The sequence below is a fragment of the Mus pahari genome, chromosome 3, assembly GCF_900095145.1.
Source record: "Mus pahari chromosome 3, PAHARI_EIJ_v1.1, whole genome shotgun sequence".
In the NCBI taxonomy this organism is placed as follows: Eukaryota; Metazoa; Chordata; class Mammalia; order Rodentia; family Muridae; genus Mus; species Mus pahari.
Window position 1 is genome coordinate 16,437,244 of NC_034592.1, and position 17,635 is coordinate 16,454,878.

Here is a 17,635-nt window from a genome sequence, read left to right on the forward strand (position 1 = left end):
CCGGCTTGTCCACCTCTGCGCCCATTCCTTCTTCATCCTGTCTCTGTTTCTCAGAGCACTCAGTACTTTCTGACATATTTATTTGGTATCTTCCGCTAGAGGACAGGAACATTATTGTGTGTTTGGACTTTCAAGACAGGGTTTCTCTGTGTAGCCTTGGCTGTTCTAGAACTAGCTCTGTAGACCAGGCTGGCCTCAAACTCAGAGATTGTTTTTTCACAGTGAAAACTACAAGTTTATTTCATTTGCAACAGTTCCACACAGTGCTCCACCAGCCAGTCAAGTGTAAAAATCACTCCACAAAACCCCAAACCAACTCCTGAACAAGGGGAAAAAAATCAGAATAATTTTAAATTTACTAAATATAAGTGACTTATACATCATGTACAATACAAGTTCTAAACACTTGTGACAAATCTTTTCCATTGAATAATATTATACTGATGTTTGCTTCTCTCCTCTTTGATTATAGTGCGCAGTGGGAAAGCTGAGTGTTCATTATGTATCCAGACACAAGATAACTTGCCAGCCAGTGTAAAAGAACTTACAAGATGCATTGTAATCAGTTCTCTGGTAACTACACAGAGGAAATTGAAAGCCATGTCTCTGTTGAGTAGTCGGAACCAGTTGGCCAGAGCTGTTCTAAATCCAAACCCCATGGACTTCTGTACCAAAGATCTACTAACTACAACTTCTGAAAGAATTGTGAGTGCTGATTCGAATGAAGCCAGGAAAGTAAGAGAACTTTGTGTTAGGACATTTTAGCTGCTACTGGTCTTGTATGCTTGTGCACAGCGGTGTTTAGTTCCCTTCAGTTTTTCAAAGTGGACAAGTGGTTAGCTTATGTCAGGGTAAAGATGAGAAAGTAAAGAGGGTGTGTTGAAAGAGTGCCACTTAGCTGTTATCCAGTGTCTGCTTCAGTGTTTACTGGCTGCCTACCATTTCAGGGGTTGGACAGATTTTGTGGAGTGAGTTTTGTATTTGAAGAGAGTTGGTGGAGAATTTTGGGATTGTTGCAAATGAAGAGATGAACCTGTAGTTTCCACTGTAAAAAATGTACATATAGTCTACAAAATCAACAAAAAGTGCAAAAGGAAACCAGTACTTTTAACCCTCATTGTGTACTGAAGCTTTCAGGGTCATTATCCAGTTATTTTGCACCTTCGAAGGGGTTGACTTGCCATACTCCTAACCTCTTGATTCATTAAACTATCTAAATTGAAAGACTAAATTTAGACTAGGTCTGGCCATGAAAACTGTTTTCCTCCTTGTGACATTGTTATTAGGAAAGAAGAATTCTTAGAACTTTGCCAGGCCTGGTGGCGCAGGCCTTTAATCCCAGCACTCGGGAGGCAGAGGCAGGCGGATTTCTGAGTTCGAGGCCAGCCTGGTCTACAAAGTGAGTTCCAGGACAGCCAGGGCTACACAGATATACCCTGTCTCGAAAAACCAAAAAAACCAAAAAAACAAAACAAAACAAAAAGAATTCTTAGAACTTTCACTGTCGAAGCAGAGAATTAAATGGAAAATATTGGCATAACTGAAGAAAAGTTATTTAGGAAAATTTATTGTCATATTTGTAAAAAGCATTAAAGTATAATTATAAATAGGCCAATGGGTATGGATGTTAACTAGTAATTAGTGTCCAATTAGGTTTTCCCTAGTTGTGAAAGGTCAGTCCCTTAGATAATGTTGTGTTTGACATGGACTGGAAGAAAGTTGAACAGATGCTGTTCTTCTCCTATGTGTACCACAGAAAGAATTCATTACATACATCTTTTCTATAGGTTGCCTACCTAAAAGATTTTAATGAAGACCAAAAGAAAGCCATAGAAACTGCATATGCCATGGTGAAGCACTCACCATCCGTTGCCAAAATCTGTCTGATTCATGGACCACCTGGAACCGGAAAATCGAAAACTATTGTTGGTCTCTTGTACCGCTTACTGACAGAGGTAGGTGTGGTACTGTTAGCCTGGATGTGGTTCTTTTTGACCCAAATTGAGATGTACCTTTGCCCTTTTACATGTGTATTTAAAAAGATTTATTACTACTATTGTTCGTAATTTTATGTGTATGGGTATTTGGCTCACATGTATATCTGTGTACAACTTGCATACAGTACTTAAATAGAACAGAAAAAGATAAGATTTCCCTGGAATTGGAGCTGCAGACAATTGTGAGCCATGATGTGTGTGCTGGCAAGTGAACCTGAGTACTCTGGAAGAGCAGCCAGTGCTTTTTATTGCTGAGGCAGCTCTGAATGTATTCTTGGTTGGACTGAATATTCATTGAGTAATAGTAATAAAATGTAAGGCCTAGTGCATCCAACAGTTGTGATAAACGTTATGGCAGAGAAGGCTTTTATGTGTTTTATGTAGGAGTGAAGATTAGGATCTTGTATGTGCTCGTAAATGCTGTGTCCGCTGAACTGCTCGTCACAGTTACTCATATTGTGGGAGGAATCGATGCTTTCCTTCAACCATTGTGATAACTCATTGTTTGTCTTCTGTATGACAAATTGTAGAACCAGAGGAAGGGCCATTCAGATGAAAATTTCAATGCCAAAATCAAACAAAATCGAGTCCTCGTGTGTGCACCTTCCAACGCAGCGGTTGATGAACTTATGAAAAAAATTATTCTCGAATTTAAAGAAAAATGTAAAGACAAGAAGAATCCTTTGGGTATGATACTTGTTTTTGTTACTTTTCATTTCATTTTTCTTGAGAATGTCTGACACTGCCTTTTAGCAGTTAAGATCAGAGTCTGTTGCAAGTGATGCTGTATAAGCATGACAGACATTTGCTTCCAATTCCAAAAGCTTAGGAGCTGGTCAGTCTGGGCAAGAGTCTCTGGTGTATACTCTTTAGAAAACCAGGTTTTTTCTGAAGTGGTGCCTTCCTGTATTGTCATCTCCATTCCTTAGTGTACCTTCTGGTCAGGGATAGCTGCTGCACCTGCAGTGTGAGTCATATGACTAAGAATGAGGAGAGGTGAAGTGACAAAGGGAACAAATGAGCTCTCTTCTGAGGAGGATTCCTAGATGTTCAGTTTCATCTCTCCTTATTTCCCTTTGACTGCAAATTATGTGGGACATGTCTGTATTCTGAGAGATGACATATATCCTTGCTTTTGTGTCCTATGTACACCTAATAATATATGGTTCGTTTCCTCTAAAACTTAATACACGGTCAGTCTGTAGCCAAATTCTTCCTTTTCCATGTATTTTTAGTGGTTGTGAGCAGAGACATTATCCTTCTATCCTTCTGTTCTAACTCTCTGAAGTAATACCAACTCTGGTACCCCTAAGCTAACTGTGGTCCACTGACTGGCTCTCAAGCCACTGTTTGGACAAGCAGTGTCCAAGAGAGCTGCATGTGTAGTCAATAGACATAACTGCATGTGTAGTGCTCAGTGTGCTCTTAACTGCAGTGGAGTAGCAGAGTTGGGAGGGGGCGTCCCCCACAGTAGACCTACACTGAAGTGTGTTCAAGTAAGGGAAAGATAGAAAGAGACCGTCTGAACTTCTGTCAGTGGAGAAATTAGACATTTTCAGGTTTTCTTTTAGATCTGTTTAGGTGGTACAGCCTTTTTTTTTTTTTTTTTTTCTTATGCCTTTGGTAAATCATGGTACCAATTTGTGAATGTCATTCTTTGACACAGTGCTTGATTGCTAATGTGTTAGTTTAGCACTTCAAAGATAGCGGTCATAAATGAGAACAGCCCATAGTGGTCATAAATGAGAACAGCCCATACATTTTTCTGTTGTAAAACAGACTATTTTATACAGTTTTTTATTTATTATTGGTGGTGACTTCAATTTTGTTCCTTTTGACAAGAAGTTTTTGTGAATTGTTGTTCTTTGTTTTTTTGTGTGTGTGTGTTTTTTGTTTGTGTTTTTTGTTTGTTTGTTTTTAAGGGGTTGGGTCATTGCAATTTTTTATTTTTTTATTTTTTATTTTTTATTTATTTATTTATTTATTTTTTGTTTTTTTGAGACAGGGTTTTTGTATAACCCTGGCAGTCCTGGCTGGAACTTGTTCTAAGAGCAGGTTTTCAAGCCTGCATTTTCCTGAATGTAAATTATACCTTAATGATAACTTAAAGAGCAAGGTAAGCGCTCTTCTACTGCCCTGCTCCAGTATCCAGGAAAGCCCTCAGAACTCCCTGCCTCCTAGGTGTGTTGTCATCTCTGTCTGCTTTTGGCTTTTAGGAATTCCTCTCTTACATTTTGACAAGCTCATTCTATAGTGCAAAGGATGCCCATTGTAATGTGTAGAATGTTTGTGGATATTTAGGATGAATCCCAGATAATCGCTTCCATCTTTGTGATGGATGCACAGTGAATCTGGCTATTTTGAAAACTTCAATTAAGTGTTGGCTAGAGAAGATGTCCTTACATTTAGGAGAGGGAAGTGAACTACGATTTTAAAAATCTTGTATTAAAGGTAACTATACAGATATGCCATTTCTTCTCCGTATATTTGTTTGAAAATTTGTGCCAAGTGTGGTACACATGCCCCATTCTTACAAGCAGGAGGATTGTTAGAAGTTCAAGGCCAGACTGGTCTACATATTGAGTCCCAGGCTAGAAAGAACTATATACAAGACCTTCTCTCAAACACCTTAATTCTGGGTGTTTGGGGTGGGAATGACCAAGTAAGATTCTATGTGAATTAAATACATAGTAATATATGGTTAAGAAAACTTAAAGAGTTAGGTGTGGTGACACGCCTTTAATCTCAGCACCTAAATTCATTTCATTCCTCAAGTTTGTTCTTCATGGAACACTGTATAGAGAAGAATTTGAGAAACATCAGCCTAACAGTATGAGCTCTGTTACCATGTGACCTTGAGAGCCATGCGCTAGGATCTGCACATCTTTCAAAGCAGGGGAAACCAACCAATGTTTTAAGTATCTTTCACTCCCACTCATTTTCAGCACTTCAAAGTCACACTTTCTACTTCCTGCAGTTTAATAAATACTGATCTGTAAGTTATAAAGTTGTTTTCCAGAGTACCTAGAAAGAATGTGTGACAAGTCTTTAGTATAGTTACTGCTGTACAGTTGACAGTTGATGCCCTTCTCTGATTATTATGGAGATGGGATTTATTAGCAATGTCCTTAATTTTTTTTTTTTTTTTTTTTGGTTTTTTGAGACAGGGTTTCTCTGTGTAGCCCTGGCTGTCCTGGAACTCACTTTGTAGACTAGGGTGGCCTCGAACTCAGAAATCCGCCTGCCTCTGCCTCCCAAGTGCTGGGATTAAAGGCATGTGCCACCACGCCTGGCAATTTTATGTCTTTTTATCAACAGGAAACTGTGGAGATATAAATTTAGTACGACTGGGTCCAGAAAAGTCTATTAATACAGAGGTCCTAAAATTCAGTTTGGACAGCCAAGTCAACCATAGAATGAGTAAGTGCTGACCTTTTTGCATTGGTGTTCTGTTGCTATTTGTATGATAATGATGGGGGCACTAGTGGTATTTTGGGGACCCCACAACTATTCTAGCTTCTTTCTCATTAGGTTTGTCTGTGCCTGTGTGAATTTTGCTAGAAATAACATGTGATTTTTAAATTTATATTAGAAAAAGACTTGCCTTCTCATATTCAAGAAATGCTTAGAAGAAAAGAAATTCTAGATGCTCAACTTGATGAACTTTCTCGTCAGCGAGCTTTGTGTCGAGGTGGGCGGGAGATGCAGGTATGAACACCTCCCCACTTGGACCTTGCAGAAGTGGCTTAGACATGAACCAGTCGATGGGTGTGTCATGCTGCTCTTATTGCTGTGGTGGGACTCCTTAATATGCTGAATTAGAATGGCTAATGTCAGGGTTAGTGAGCTCTTCTGTAAATACTGTATGTTTTATAGACCATAGTCTATTATCTGTAGTGTCTGTGACAGCTCCTCAGCTTGATTGTGGCTCCAAAGCCTCATTAGATCAATGTAAACAAACAGATGCAACTGTATTGCAGTTAAGATTTATTTATAAAAGTAGATGGCATATTTTATTTATTAGGCACTTTACTGTTGAGTTAAACCCATTTTAGAGGCTGCAGAAATGGCTCACTGATTAAGAGCACTGACCACTCTTCCAGAGGACCCAGGTTTGGTTCCTAACCTCCACATGACAGCTCACAATAAACTACAGTTCCAAGGATCTGATGGTGTCTTCTGGTTTCCTCAGACTCTTGGTACATATGTGATAAACAGTGCAAACAAAACACATGTAGACATAAACAAAAACAACCAACATTTATAATTAGTTATAATTAGACAGAATTTTACTGGCTCATAGACTCAAGAGTCAAGAGTGACTTAGTTTTTAGTGTGTTTGTATCAAGAAACTTATCTGGCAACATTTTGCCACCTTTTGCTTTCCTTTTTTTATGTATCTTAGCCTTTTCCATGAGAAGTCAAGTGCCAGTATTTTTGGGCACCATCACTCTGGCTTAAAATACCATGTGTGTGTTCCAAGGATACACTCCGGTTAATCTCTGGTTGCCAAGCAGATCTAATCTCTGATTTGATTTAGGGGAAGAGTGTCATGCCTGCATTATGTTACACGCTCATCCCTGTGGCAGGATTGTTGTGTGTAAAGCATCTTAGACATGAATGAAGGATTGAAGCACCGAGGTTTGTGATACTAAGCAGACAGCAAACATGCACGTGGGAGACATAATTGAGCCCATCAGGTGGATAGAGCAGTGTGGGACTTGACTGGTAGGGAAGAGAGCACGCTGTTTCAGTGAGTTCATGGGTAAGATGCTTTTTACTCTCCTAAGGTATGAAGTGTCTGAGAGCTTTCTAAAGTGCTTGGTTTTCACAGTGATTTCAAAATTGTTTTCAGAGGCAAGAATTAGACGAACACATTATCATAGTCTCAAAAGAAAGGCAAGAACTTGCTTCGAAAATTAAAGAGGTAAGTCGTTTACCTGCAGCAGTTGGCTTTCTTTATGAAACAGTTCAGAGGGCAGAAGGCCCGAGGTTTGTTTTAAGAAGTATTTATCATAAAATGACGCCTGCAGAAGTGGAGACAGACATCAGTGTTTTCCTCTTAGGTATAGTATAGGTCAGTAGTAACCAGCTGCAAATAGAGAGTTGCTACCATGAGTCGTTCATGAGACTAGGTTTGTGGATAGTGAGAGAGAAAAACAGGAATGAACCACATTTGAAATTTAGTAAGAAGGTAGCAACTGTGGACTATCGTGTGCTCTATGTACTAGGAATATAAATTGAGTGACAGTGGGATGCAATTAGGCATAAAAACATAGAGCTCCCTTCTTTTCTATTCTTCGCCCCGACCTGTGGGATAGTTGAACAGGGTCTGGGGATCACCTGTGGAGAGAATGGGGGACAAAAGGTGGCGAAGGATGGACAGCAAGTCAGGAGGTCTGATCAAGCTGACACATTTTTATTGTTCCTACACAGGCTATATACTCAGGATATGGGATAAGTGGGATCCTGAATGCACCTGTTCCCAAGAACAGGCTATTGGCTGGGTAAAAAGTTCAGCAGGAAGAACAACAGAATGGGTTGCTAGGTACCTGTCCACAAGACCTATAGCTATTTGTTCTCAACTGGGGGTAGTACTTTCCCACAGAGGCCAAGACTTTGTGCTTATAAGCACTTATGGCTGACAAGGCAGTTAATATTCAAACAAGGTTGCTCCCAACAATTCTTGGCTTAGAGCATAAGTTTTTTGTGTTTTTGTTTGAATCCTGTATCATGTACAGTTGGTCCCAGTTCTGGGACACCCACCCACAGTAAGATGGTAAGTAGGATAGTTTAAGGGGAACTGGTAGTTTGCGGTTTTGACCAGAGACAAACTTGAATGTATGTATATTTTCATCAACAGTGTAAATAACATCTCAGTTATGCTTCATGCTTACAGGTGAAGTGCATTGCTAGTCTGGGTTATGAGCTTTGTTGCTCATTGTGTCTTCTGTGGGCTATTTATTCAATTAGCCATATTTGCGGGAACGTTCATTACAGTTATGGCTAGGAGAAGAGACCCTGACTATGTTTTAGTACTGGAGCCAGATTTCTACCTCTTCTAAAACTCACATACATTGCCTTGAAATCCAGGATGGATTTGTACAGAGGGATTTCTTGTTCTCTAGAGCTGAGGTTTCCCCTTTTATTAAATATTTTTATATCATATGAACCAAAAAGGTAGATATGTTTTAGTAAAAATAGGACTGTTACAGGATTTGCATATAACTAAATCTAAATATAGTTATCCTTTGTTATCCCAGGTTCAGGGACGCCCACAGAGAGCACAGAATACCATCATCTTGGAGTCCCATGTCATCTGCTGCACATTGAGCACTAGTGGTGGTTTATTGCTTGAGTCTGCTTTTCGAGGGCAAGGGGGTGTCCCCTTCAGTTGTGTCATCGTAGATGAGGTCAGTGGACAATCAGGTGTGCAGGTGTGACTAGCACTGTAAAGAAAAGTTGTGGGTGAATTATGGGTGCTGAAGTGTGGGTGAAATGGGGCTTTTATTTGGTGATCACTACTCTAGCAGTGCTGGAGAGCGAACATCCAGCCTTGCTTGTGAGGAGGCCTCTGTATCCTAGCCCTTAGCTAATCTGCACATGTTCCCAGACAGGGAAACATGGTGCTGACAGCCTGCTCCAGAGGGAGGACTCCTGGGCACGATTGTCTCCAGCACTCTCCCTCCTGAGCTGCAGCAGTTTCTCTGCTAACTTTGAAATACAAATTTGCGACTTGGGACAGCTTTGGCTGATGCATTTTTAGCTGGCATCTTTTCTTTCTTGTCCATTTACTGAACACTAATTGTATACATTGTTGGCTAGAGTGAAAAGTCAGAAGACAGAACTGTCTCACTAGATATGATGAATCATTCCAGGAAATCCCGAACCCTGTTGTAGATATATAAATTATGTGATAAAATGAAAGATCTGATGAAATAATTAAAGACAACATTACTGAGTTAGAAAGTCGGGAGACTGTCATACCCCAAGTAACATCTGAATTTCAGAGATTCTGTTCTAAAACAGCTGTTAGAGAAGCTTCCCAGGCTCCAGCTCAGCAGGAATGAGGTAGGCACTTAAGATGTCCTAAGCCCTCTGTTGCTATCTAATTCCACAGCTAAGGCATCTGTGGTGGTCGAGTTCACAATACTTGTTAGGTTGTTGAAAAGTGTGTTTAGGGACCGGAAAGATAGCTCAGCTGTTAAACCAATAACTGTTTAGATAATTTGTTTTATGATGAAATCACAGAGATATAGATATAGTGTCTTTTTTTGGTGGTTTTTTTGTTGTTGTTGTTGTTGTCGTCGTTTTGAGACAGGGTTTCTCTGTATAGCCCTGGCTGTCCTGGAACTCACTTCTTTGTAGGCCAGGCTAGCCTCAAACTCAGAAATCCACCTGCCTCTGCCTCCCAAAGGGCTGGGATTAAAGGCGTGCACCACCACTGCCCGGCTACAGTGTCTTACATAGACATTTTCATGCAAGTATGGCATACTTTGATCATTTAAAAAAGTGCTCATTTTTGATACCTGGTGTAGAGGAGGTTGGGATATAACTGTAATAAAGCACTTGTCCAGCATGTATGAGGTCCATCATCATCATCATCTCTGCCACCACCACAACAATAACAGTAAAGGTTTAGCTATAGTATAGGAGAAATTTGGTACTTTTTTGGATGATAAGAACTTAATTAAGGCTCTATCTTGTTTACCCTTTTTAAACAAGGCTGGGCAGTCTTGTGAAGTTGAGACGCTTTCTCCACTCATCCACCGCTGCAATAAACTTATCCTGGTAGGAGACCCCAAGCAACTCCCCCCCACAGTCATCTCCATGGTGAGTATTTCTGATGACGTCAGAGGGTCTGTTTTTATTCTGAAGGAATCGTTCTGTTTTGAATTGTCATTGCCTGTTGGAGGAGAAATTAGGAAATGACACACACACACACACACACACACACACACACACAATTTGTGTGTTTTCTACCATAAGCATGCCTAGTGCTTAAGGAGGTAATGAGTTTCCATGTGGGTGCTGGGAATCAGATGGGCCCTTTGCAAGAACAAGAAGTGCTCTTAACCATTGAGCCAGCATTCTAGTGCAGTTGTCTTTTTTTTTTTTTTTTTTTTTAAACCATCTTATTTTCTGGAGATAATTACTGTGGAGATAGTTTTGCTTATGTAGCCTGAGCTGGCTTGAAACTTGTTCTGTAGCCCAGGCTTGATTTGAACTCAGTGATCCTCCTATATCAGTCAGCTTCTTGAGTGCTAGGATTGTAAGGATACACTACCACAGCTGCCTCAGGCAGGCACTATTGTAGATGTGGAGGTCATGATGATAAAAAGACAAAGTCCTTATTATACTCATGGTGCTTCTGGCTTAGTGGGTGGTAGACAGTATTGAGTTACAGAATGAAGTAAGCAGTGGTTTTAAGATAGATAGACAGATAGATAGATGGATGCATGCCTTTGTATATATGTGGGGTTTTGTATTTAAAAGAGCAATTAAAACTCCATATGGAATTGGCTTTTTTCTATCCACCTCAGGGACAGCCTTTTTTATGCCATCAAGTACAAATTTGTAAGTTCGACTCAGTTTTTCTGTCTTCTTAAGTAGGTCTATTATGTTGTATAAATTCTTTTTCTACTTTTCCCAGAGAGATTTAAAATTGGATTTGGAAAATTGGATTTGGGGCTAAATTGAGTAAACTTTGGGAGATATAGTAAATTGCCAGACAACTGGTTGGTTATACAAGCTTGTATACATAAAATGTACATAAACGTGTACATGAATGTTAGGGTACACAATGCTTTACTTTGACTACTGTACACGCCTTCATGGTGAGTGTCGCCGTTAGCATGATCATATTCTGGTGTACAGGTTTTAGAGCACATTTTAGCTTTCAGGTTATGTGATTTGAATCTGATACTGTCATTGAGAATTCTTTAGCACACTGAAAACATGGACAGTTTTTCTCATTTGTTTGGTCACTTTTTCATGCTGATGTTATAACCCTTTACTTGGCTTTTAAAATCAATTCAGTAGTTTAGGTTTGATCTTTCCTGACTTTACAGTATTAGTACTTGGCACCACGGGTCTGTGAAGAAATCACTGTGCACAGGCTTCCTTGTAGTGACACACAACACTTAGGTTTGTGAGGGCATGAAGGTTTGTTAAAAATCTATGTTAAGTTTTTGTGCTTCTTTTATTGTTCATTCAGGTGGCCTCTTGGTCCTATCAGAAGAGCATTGGGGTGTGGTCATTCACGTCCTCACCTCTTTCATAGCACTTTTCTAAAGAGAGACCATCTCATCTTACAGTCAAGGGTCACAGCTCCCTCAGGATCAGCATCAGAAACATGCCACCTGAACTTTGACACATTTGCTTTGGAAAATTAGTTCTTGCAATAGTGGGGACTTGTTTAAAAACAAAAACAAACAAAAAATCTCTTACTGTTTTTCAAGACAGGGTTTCTCTGTGTGTATCCTGGCTGTCCTGGAACTCACTCTGTAGACCAGGCCTCAAACTGATATCCACCTGCCTCTGCCTCCTGAGTACTGGGATAAAGGTGTGCACCACCACTGCCCAAAGCCCTCCTCCCAACTCCCCAGGTATAAACTCTTAGAATGATTTTTTCTTCTCAGAAAGCACAGGAGTATGGCTATGACCAGTCGATGATGGCACGATTCTGCAAGCTGCTGGAAGAGAACGTGGAGCAGAACGTGATTGGCAGGCTGCCGGTGTTACAGCTTACCATTCAGTACAGGATGCACCCAGACATATGTCTTTTCCCTTCTAATTACGTTTATAACAAAAACCTGAAGACAAATAGGTGAGTGTCCTATAAGCTTGTCCTTTGGGAAGCTTTAGCTGCTTATGAAAATGTCTTGGCATAAAAAGCATAACCCAGGCTAGCTGTGTTAGCCAATGCAGGTAATCCTATTACTTGGGGACAGAAGCAGGAAGATTGTTGAGAGTTGAGAGGCCAGCCAAGGCTACAGAGTAAGACCCTGTTTGTGGGTAGGGGAAGAGAGGGTACTTACCTTAACATTGTGCCATGTTGACTATATGAAATGCAGATAGATTGGGAAAAAGGGAAGGGGCAGGGTGGCACATACCTTTGATCCTAACACTTGGGAGGCAGAGGCAGGTGGATCTGAGGGCCTAACCAGCTCTACACAGAGAAAGCTGTTTCAACAAAAGTTAATATAATAGCTTCATGGCCTATCTTGTGGTGCTAGGGACTGAAACCAGGCTCTTAGCCTTGTTTGTGCATTTGCTCTCCCTAGAGGCTGCTCCCTGTTTCTCTAGCCCTGTATGTATGTTTCCTGTACTTTGTTATGAGCTGTTTTTGAGTCATGACTGTATAGATCATCTTCCTTGGTACCAGAATGGAACTAAAATCCAGTTTAGACTTTTCATTGCTATGCATTTGTGAAAGAAGACCTCTTAATCTCTTTAACTTTTTCCTGGTTCTGTCTCACACAGAAAATAAAAGAAGAAGATATTGATAAAATGTGTGCTTTAGAGCATATTTTCTGAATATGATTGCTTTTCTATAGATTGACTGAAGCCATTCGATGTTCATCAGAGTGGCCATTTCAGCCCTACCTCGTGTTTGATGTTGGAGATGGTTCAGAACGACGGGATAATGAGTATGTTTTTGTCTTCCTTCATTCTCCAGTAATGGTCTCAGAATCATTAGGTTATAAGCTTTTCCCATACATGTCTCTCCAGTACCAAGGTATCTGTGTTGATAGCTTCCTCTTTTCTGTATAATTGGTCGGTACTCTCAGGTAACCAGTAAGTCCTTGAACGGTCATAACTGAGAGACCCCATCAAAAGATGATGATTGTGATTTCATAAGAAAGCAGGCATGAGCCAGATAGTCCTTGAAATTTTGAGTTGTGAAGGATTGCGTTGGGTACCTAGAAAATGTTAGCAAAGTGGAGGTGGGTGGTGTGTTGTTGCTAGGTAGCAAATATATCAGAAGAGCCAAGGATTGCTCTGAATAAAGGAGTTTAACAGCCTGGAGGTATTGTTTATGAACATGTACATAAAGACTACCCTGTTATGTGAAAAATGTGAAAAAAACAAAACAAAACCCCACAGATTCTAAAATGAGAATAGGAAATGGGGCTAGAATATTCCTTGCAGTGAAAAATAAAAGAGGTTCACATGGTCTTCAAGAATAGAGCAAAAAAAAAAAAAAAAAAGCCAGGCGTGATGGCGCACACCTTTAATCCCAGCACTTGGGAGGCAGAGGCAGGCGGATTTCTGAGTTCGAAGCCAGCCTGGTCTGCAGAGTGAGTTTCAGGACAGCCAGGGCTACACAGAGAAACCCTGTCTCGAAAAACAAAAAACCAAAAAACCAAAAAACCAAAAAAAAAAAAGAGTAGAGCAGAAGACGAAGAACCTAGCCCCAAGTATATTACAGGACTAGAAAGCAGCAAGGAACTGGATAGAGTCTTAACCTGACAAATAAATAAGCAAGGTCTAGGAGAAGGAGCCATCTTCCTGGGATGTTACAGTGTAGCATGACTGATAGCATGGCAGTGGTTAAGACTTAGGGGAACAGGGGCCCATGTTGGTAATGGTTGGATCTACTTTGGCAATGAACGGACACACACATTGAGGTGTGGACTGTGAGAACAGGATATGGAGCCAGCAGAGAGCATAATGAGGTGGCTTTCATGCCATTCAACCCTAGTGGGCTATGTTGTTAATGTTTAGCTGTCTGGGTGACATCTTTTCAGCTTTGTGGTTTATTGGTTTAAACTTACCTGACTACAAATTTCTTTCTTACAACCACTTCATGGATTGGACAGTTATTTATAGTTAGTTACTCATATGTACATGAACAATCACTTGTATATCCTCTTGATATTGCTGCCTGACTAGAGGGAGAAACACCTATGCATGCTCTTTACTGTAATGGGAAACTAACTAGAACTAGTGAGCAATTAGACTGCTGTGACATTTGACACCTTGTCTTTTTTCATCTTTTTAAAGCTCATATATAAATGTTCAAGAAATAAAGTTGGTGATGGAAATAATTAAACTTATTAAAGAGAAAAGAAAAGATATTTCCTCCCGAAATATTGGCATAATAACCCATTACAAGGCTCAGAAGACGATGATCCAGAAGGATTTGGAGAAAGAATTTGACAAGAAAGGGTGATGTATTTTTACATGTATTTCTGGTATTTAGGTTGAATTGGGTTATTTCTTAACAGGACTAGGGGACTGGGGTTGAATCAGGGTCTTTGTATTCTAGGCAAGTGCTCTAACATCTCTAAGTTATATTGCCCAGTATTTTTTATTATTTTTGTGATCATGTCCGTAAGTTTCCCATTTGCTGTCCTCTGGCCTCAGCCACCAGGCCCTACTAAGATTGTGGTTTTGTCTCCTTACCTCTACACTAAAATTAAAGATTAAAATCTGGAAAGTCAGTGTCAGGTGTGTGGTGAGAAACATTTTTATTTTTTATTTTTTATTTTTTTGGTTTTTCAAGACAGGGTTCCTGGCTGTCCTGGAACTCACTCTGTAGACCAGGGTGGCCTCGAACTCAGAAATCCACCGGCCTCTGCCTCCCAAGTGCTGGGATTAAAGGTGTGAGCAACCATGCCCGGCTGTGAGAAACATTTAACTCCAGTACTTGGAAGGTGGAGGCAGGACAATCAGTCAAAGTCATCCTTCGTACCATAGTTTCTTTTCCCATTACTGTGACAAAATACTCTGACAACAGCATTAAAGGGTTTATTTCACCTCACAGTTTATTACAGCCCATCATGATGGGGGAATCAAGGCAGCAAGACTCTGAAGCATCCAAGCAGCAGCAGAAGAGCAGTGAATGTATGCATGCTAGTGATGAGCTCGCTTCCTCCACTGTTACACAGTCCGGGATCTCCAGCCTAGAGAATGGTGCCACCCACACTGGGTGGGTCTTCCCGACTCAACTAACACTATCAATAAATAACCCCCAGAGACATGCCCCTGACCCATTTCTTAGGCTAGTACAGGTTTTACCAAGTTGACTATTAACACTAATCATTATATTCTGCTATATAGTGAGTTCAAGACTAACATGGGCTATGTGATACCCATCTCAACAAAACAGTCTGGAGAGAGATGGCTCAGTGGTTAAGAGCACTTGCATTGCAATCATAAAGATCAGAGTTCAGATCTCAGTACTTAGACAACAAGCTGAGAGTCCAGTATGCTTCTTTGTAACCACAGCTCTGACTCAGGCAGGGATGGGGAGATTTTGCAGGTTGCTGGCTTCCAGGCTGTCTGAGAAAGCGTGTGCTTTTAAGCTTCTTATGGCCTTTCCTCACATGCACACATGCACTGTTACTCCAAAGATACACACAAATATCTTTTAAAATACCAAAATTAATAACTTTTACAGTTTCTTAATCTAGAAACACAACTGACTTTAGAGAAAATAAAATAATCTGGAGAGTCTGTCTATCTATCTATCTAGTAGTACACCTCTCAGTGTAGTACCCAAAACCTGAGAAACAGGTTAGACTTGACTGCTGAGTTCTGCCAGATGTCAATCCACCATTAGCACTAACAGCTGTGTGTCTGCAGTCCTCGCACTCTGGAGTCTGAGGCAGGAGGATCTAGAGTTTTAACCAACCTGGGCTACATAGGTAATACCCTATGTGAAAACAACAGAAAAGCCAGTAATACTTAGGACTTGACAAAAGCCTAAGAACACTTCCTGCTTTTCTTTTTTAAATTTATATAAGGCAGGCACACCATGGTTTGCATGTGGTCAGAGAACAACTTCCAGTAATTGGTTCTGGATAGAACTCCGGTCATCGAGTTTGGCGGCAAGCTGCCTTATGTCTTGAACCATGTGGCCGGTTCCAAGGACACTGTAATTTTTTTTTTTTTTTTTTTTATGACACCAGACCAGGGAAGGTGTTACAAGAGACACAGGACTGATAACACTAATGGTTGCAGATTTAAGAATGCTAAATGGACAGCTGCAGACTGAATCCAGAGCATATTAAAGGGACTGTATATCATGATCACATGAAATGTATCCCAGAGTGCAGTGTTGGCTTACTATATTGGTGGGATAAGAGAAGGAAGCAAGAGTTGGCAGCTCACTCCTGGAGCCTCCATACTTGGGAATACAGGGCAGGATAAACATAATGAGCTTGAAGCTACCCTAGGTTACTGAATGGAGATTGTATCTTAAAGAACAAACAATATGGCATGTAGGTCACCTCAATCTAACAGATGACAGAAAAGACTTAACAAAGCCTATCATATTTCACAACAGAAAACACTATTAGTAGTACAGAGAAAATTTCTTAACTTGATTGTCTATAGAAAACACATAGGTAACATTGACCTGTCATGGCCCAGCAGGCTTTACTGTAGACCACGGAGGACATTTGTTCTTACTACTTCTGTTGTCCATTGCAATAGACACTCTAGCCAAAGCAAGACTTGGTTGTAAGTCTGTAAATAATTCAACATGGTTATATATAGATTCAGTTAATGAAGCTACATAAAGAAACTCTTAGGGTTAACACTCGAGTTTAAGAGACTTGTAGAATACAGGATCAAAGTGCTTGTCGGTGAATAGTCTGCTCAGGAAGTAACAACATTCTATTTATAATAGCACCAAAAATAATAAAATACTTAGGAGTAAATAAGACCAGTAGTAATATAAGATGTATCCACTGAAAACTACAAAGCATGTTACAAGAAAAAATTAAATATCCAGGACACGGAAAGAAGGTCGTGGATAAGAAGACACAGTCCCAGTGGCTGTACTCAAAGAAGACTGGTACTTTGTCTGCCAGAATTCCACCCGCCTCTGACAGAAGTCGTCAGGCTGATGAAGCTATAGAAGACTCTGAAAGGCTTAAGGGAACATACATACAAATATGTATAGCCTCAGACTAGGAGATGGACTTCATAAACACTGAGAATTGTGTTTCAGAAGATGCCATGAAAAGAATGGAGAAAGGATGTTGTGCTGACCTCAGAAGCATATCTGAAGACACTGTCCTGTCTGGAATATACAATGAACCTTACAACTCAGGACATTTGGTTTTTGGTTTTCATGACAGGATTTTTCTCTCTGTAGCCCTGGCTATCCTGGAATACACTCTGTAGACCAGGCTGGCCTCAAACTCAGAGTCCGTCTGCCTCTGCCTCCCAAGTGCTAAGATAAAGGTGTACGCCATCACTGCCCAGCATCCAATGAAGAGTTTTAAATACTGCCTATGTATATGTATTTCATAAGTTAAATGTTTTAGTAAACTTTGTGCCTTTTATAAACAGACCTGCAGAAGTGGACACAGTAGATGCCTTCCAGGGCCGACAGAAAGACTGTATCATCGTTACCTGCGTCAGGGCGAGTGCTGTACAAGGCTCAATAGGGTAAGTAGCTCACATTGCGTCGTCACTTGTTGAGAAGCAGCTGTTGTCTAGATCCACCAGTGACTGCTCTTAGCCCTAGCCATCATTGTTTTACTCCTTTTGTTTAAAATAGTGGTTCTCAACCTGTGGGTCACGCCCTCTTTGGGGGATGTCAAATGACCCTTTTTCACAGGGGTCACATATCAGATATCCATCATATCAGATAATTTACATTATGATTCACAACAGTA

At 40.4% G+C, this 17,635-nt stretch overlaps 1 protein-coding gene across 4 annotated transcripts in view; it reads left to right on the forward strand.

Moving 5' to 3' along the window:
• Setx (senataxin) overlaps positions 1 to 17,635 on the forward strand; it is a 53,839-nt gene that overhangs the window by 30,591 nt on the left and 5,613 nt on the right. Inside the window, exons 13-25 of one of the 4 annotated variants that reach the window (XM_029536034.1) lie at positions 473 to 735; positions 1,788 to 1,955; positions 2,528 to 2,684; positions 5,316 to 5,417; positions 5,590 to 5,705; positions 6,853 to 6,924; positions 8,261 to 8,410; positions 9,723 to 9,830; positions 11,639 to 11,826; positions 12,557 to 12,649; positions 14,007 to 14,171; positions 14,770 to 14,934; positions 17,307 to 17,405. In XM_029536034.1, coding sequence (XP_029391894.1) covers positions 473 to 735; positions 1,788 to 1,955; positions 2,528 to 2,684; positions 5,316 to 5,417; positions 5,590 to 5,705; positions 6,853 to 6,924; positions 8,261 to 8,410; positions 9,723 to 9,830; positions 11,639 to 11,826; positions 12,557 to 12,649; positions 14,007 to 14,171; positions 14,770 to 14,934; positions 17,307 to 17,405 — 1,846 coding nt within the window. The remainder of the gene's footprint in view (positions 1 to 472; positions 736 to 1,787; positions 1,956 to 2,527; positions 2,685 to 5,315; positions 5,418 to 5,589; positions 5,706 to 6,852; positions 6,925 to 8,260; positions 8,411 to 9,722; positions 9,831 to 11,638; positions 11,827 to 12,556; positions 12,650 to 14,006; positions 14,172 to 14,769; positions 14,935 to 17,306; positions 17,406 to 17,635) is intronic. The other 3 variants (XM_029536035.1, XM_029536036.1, XM_021192424.2) reach the window with 3 other exon arrangements.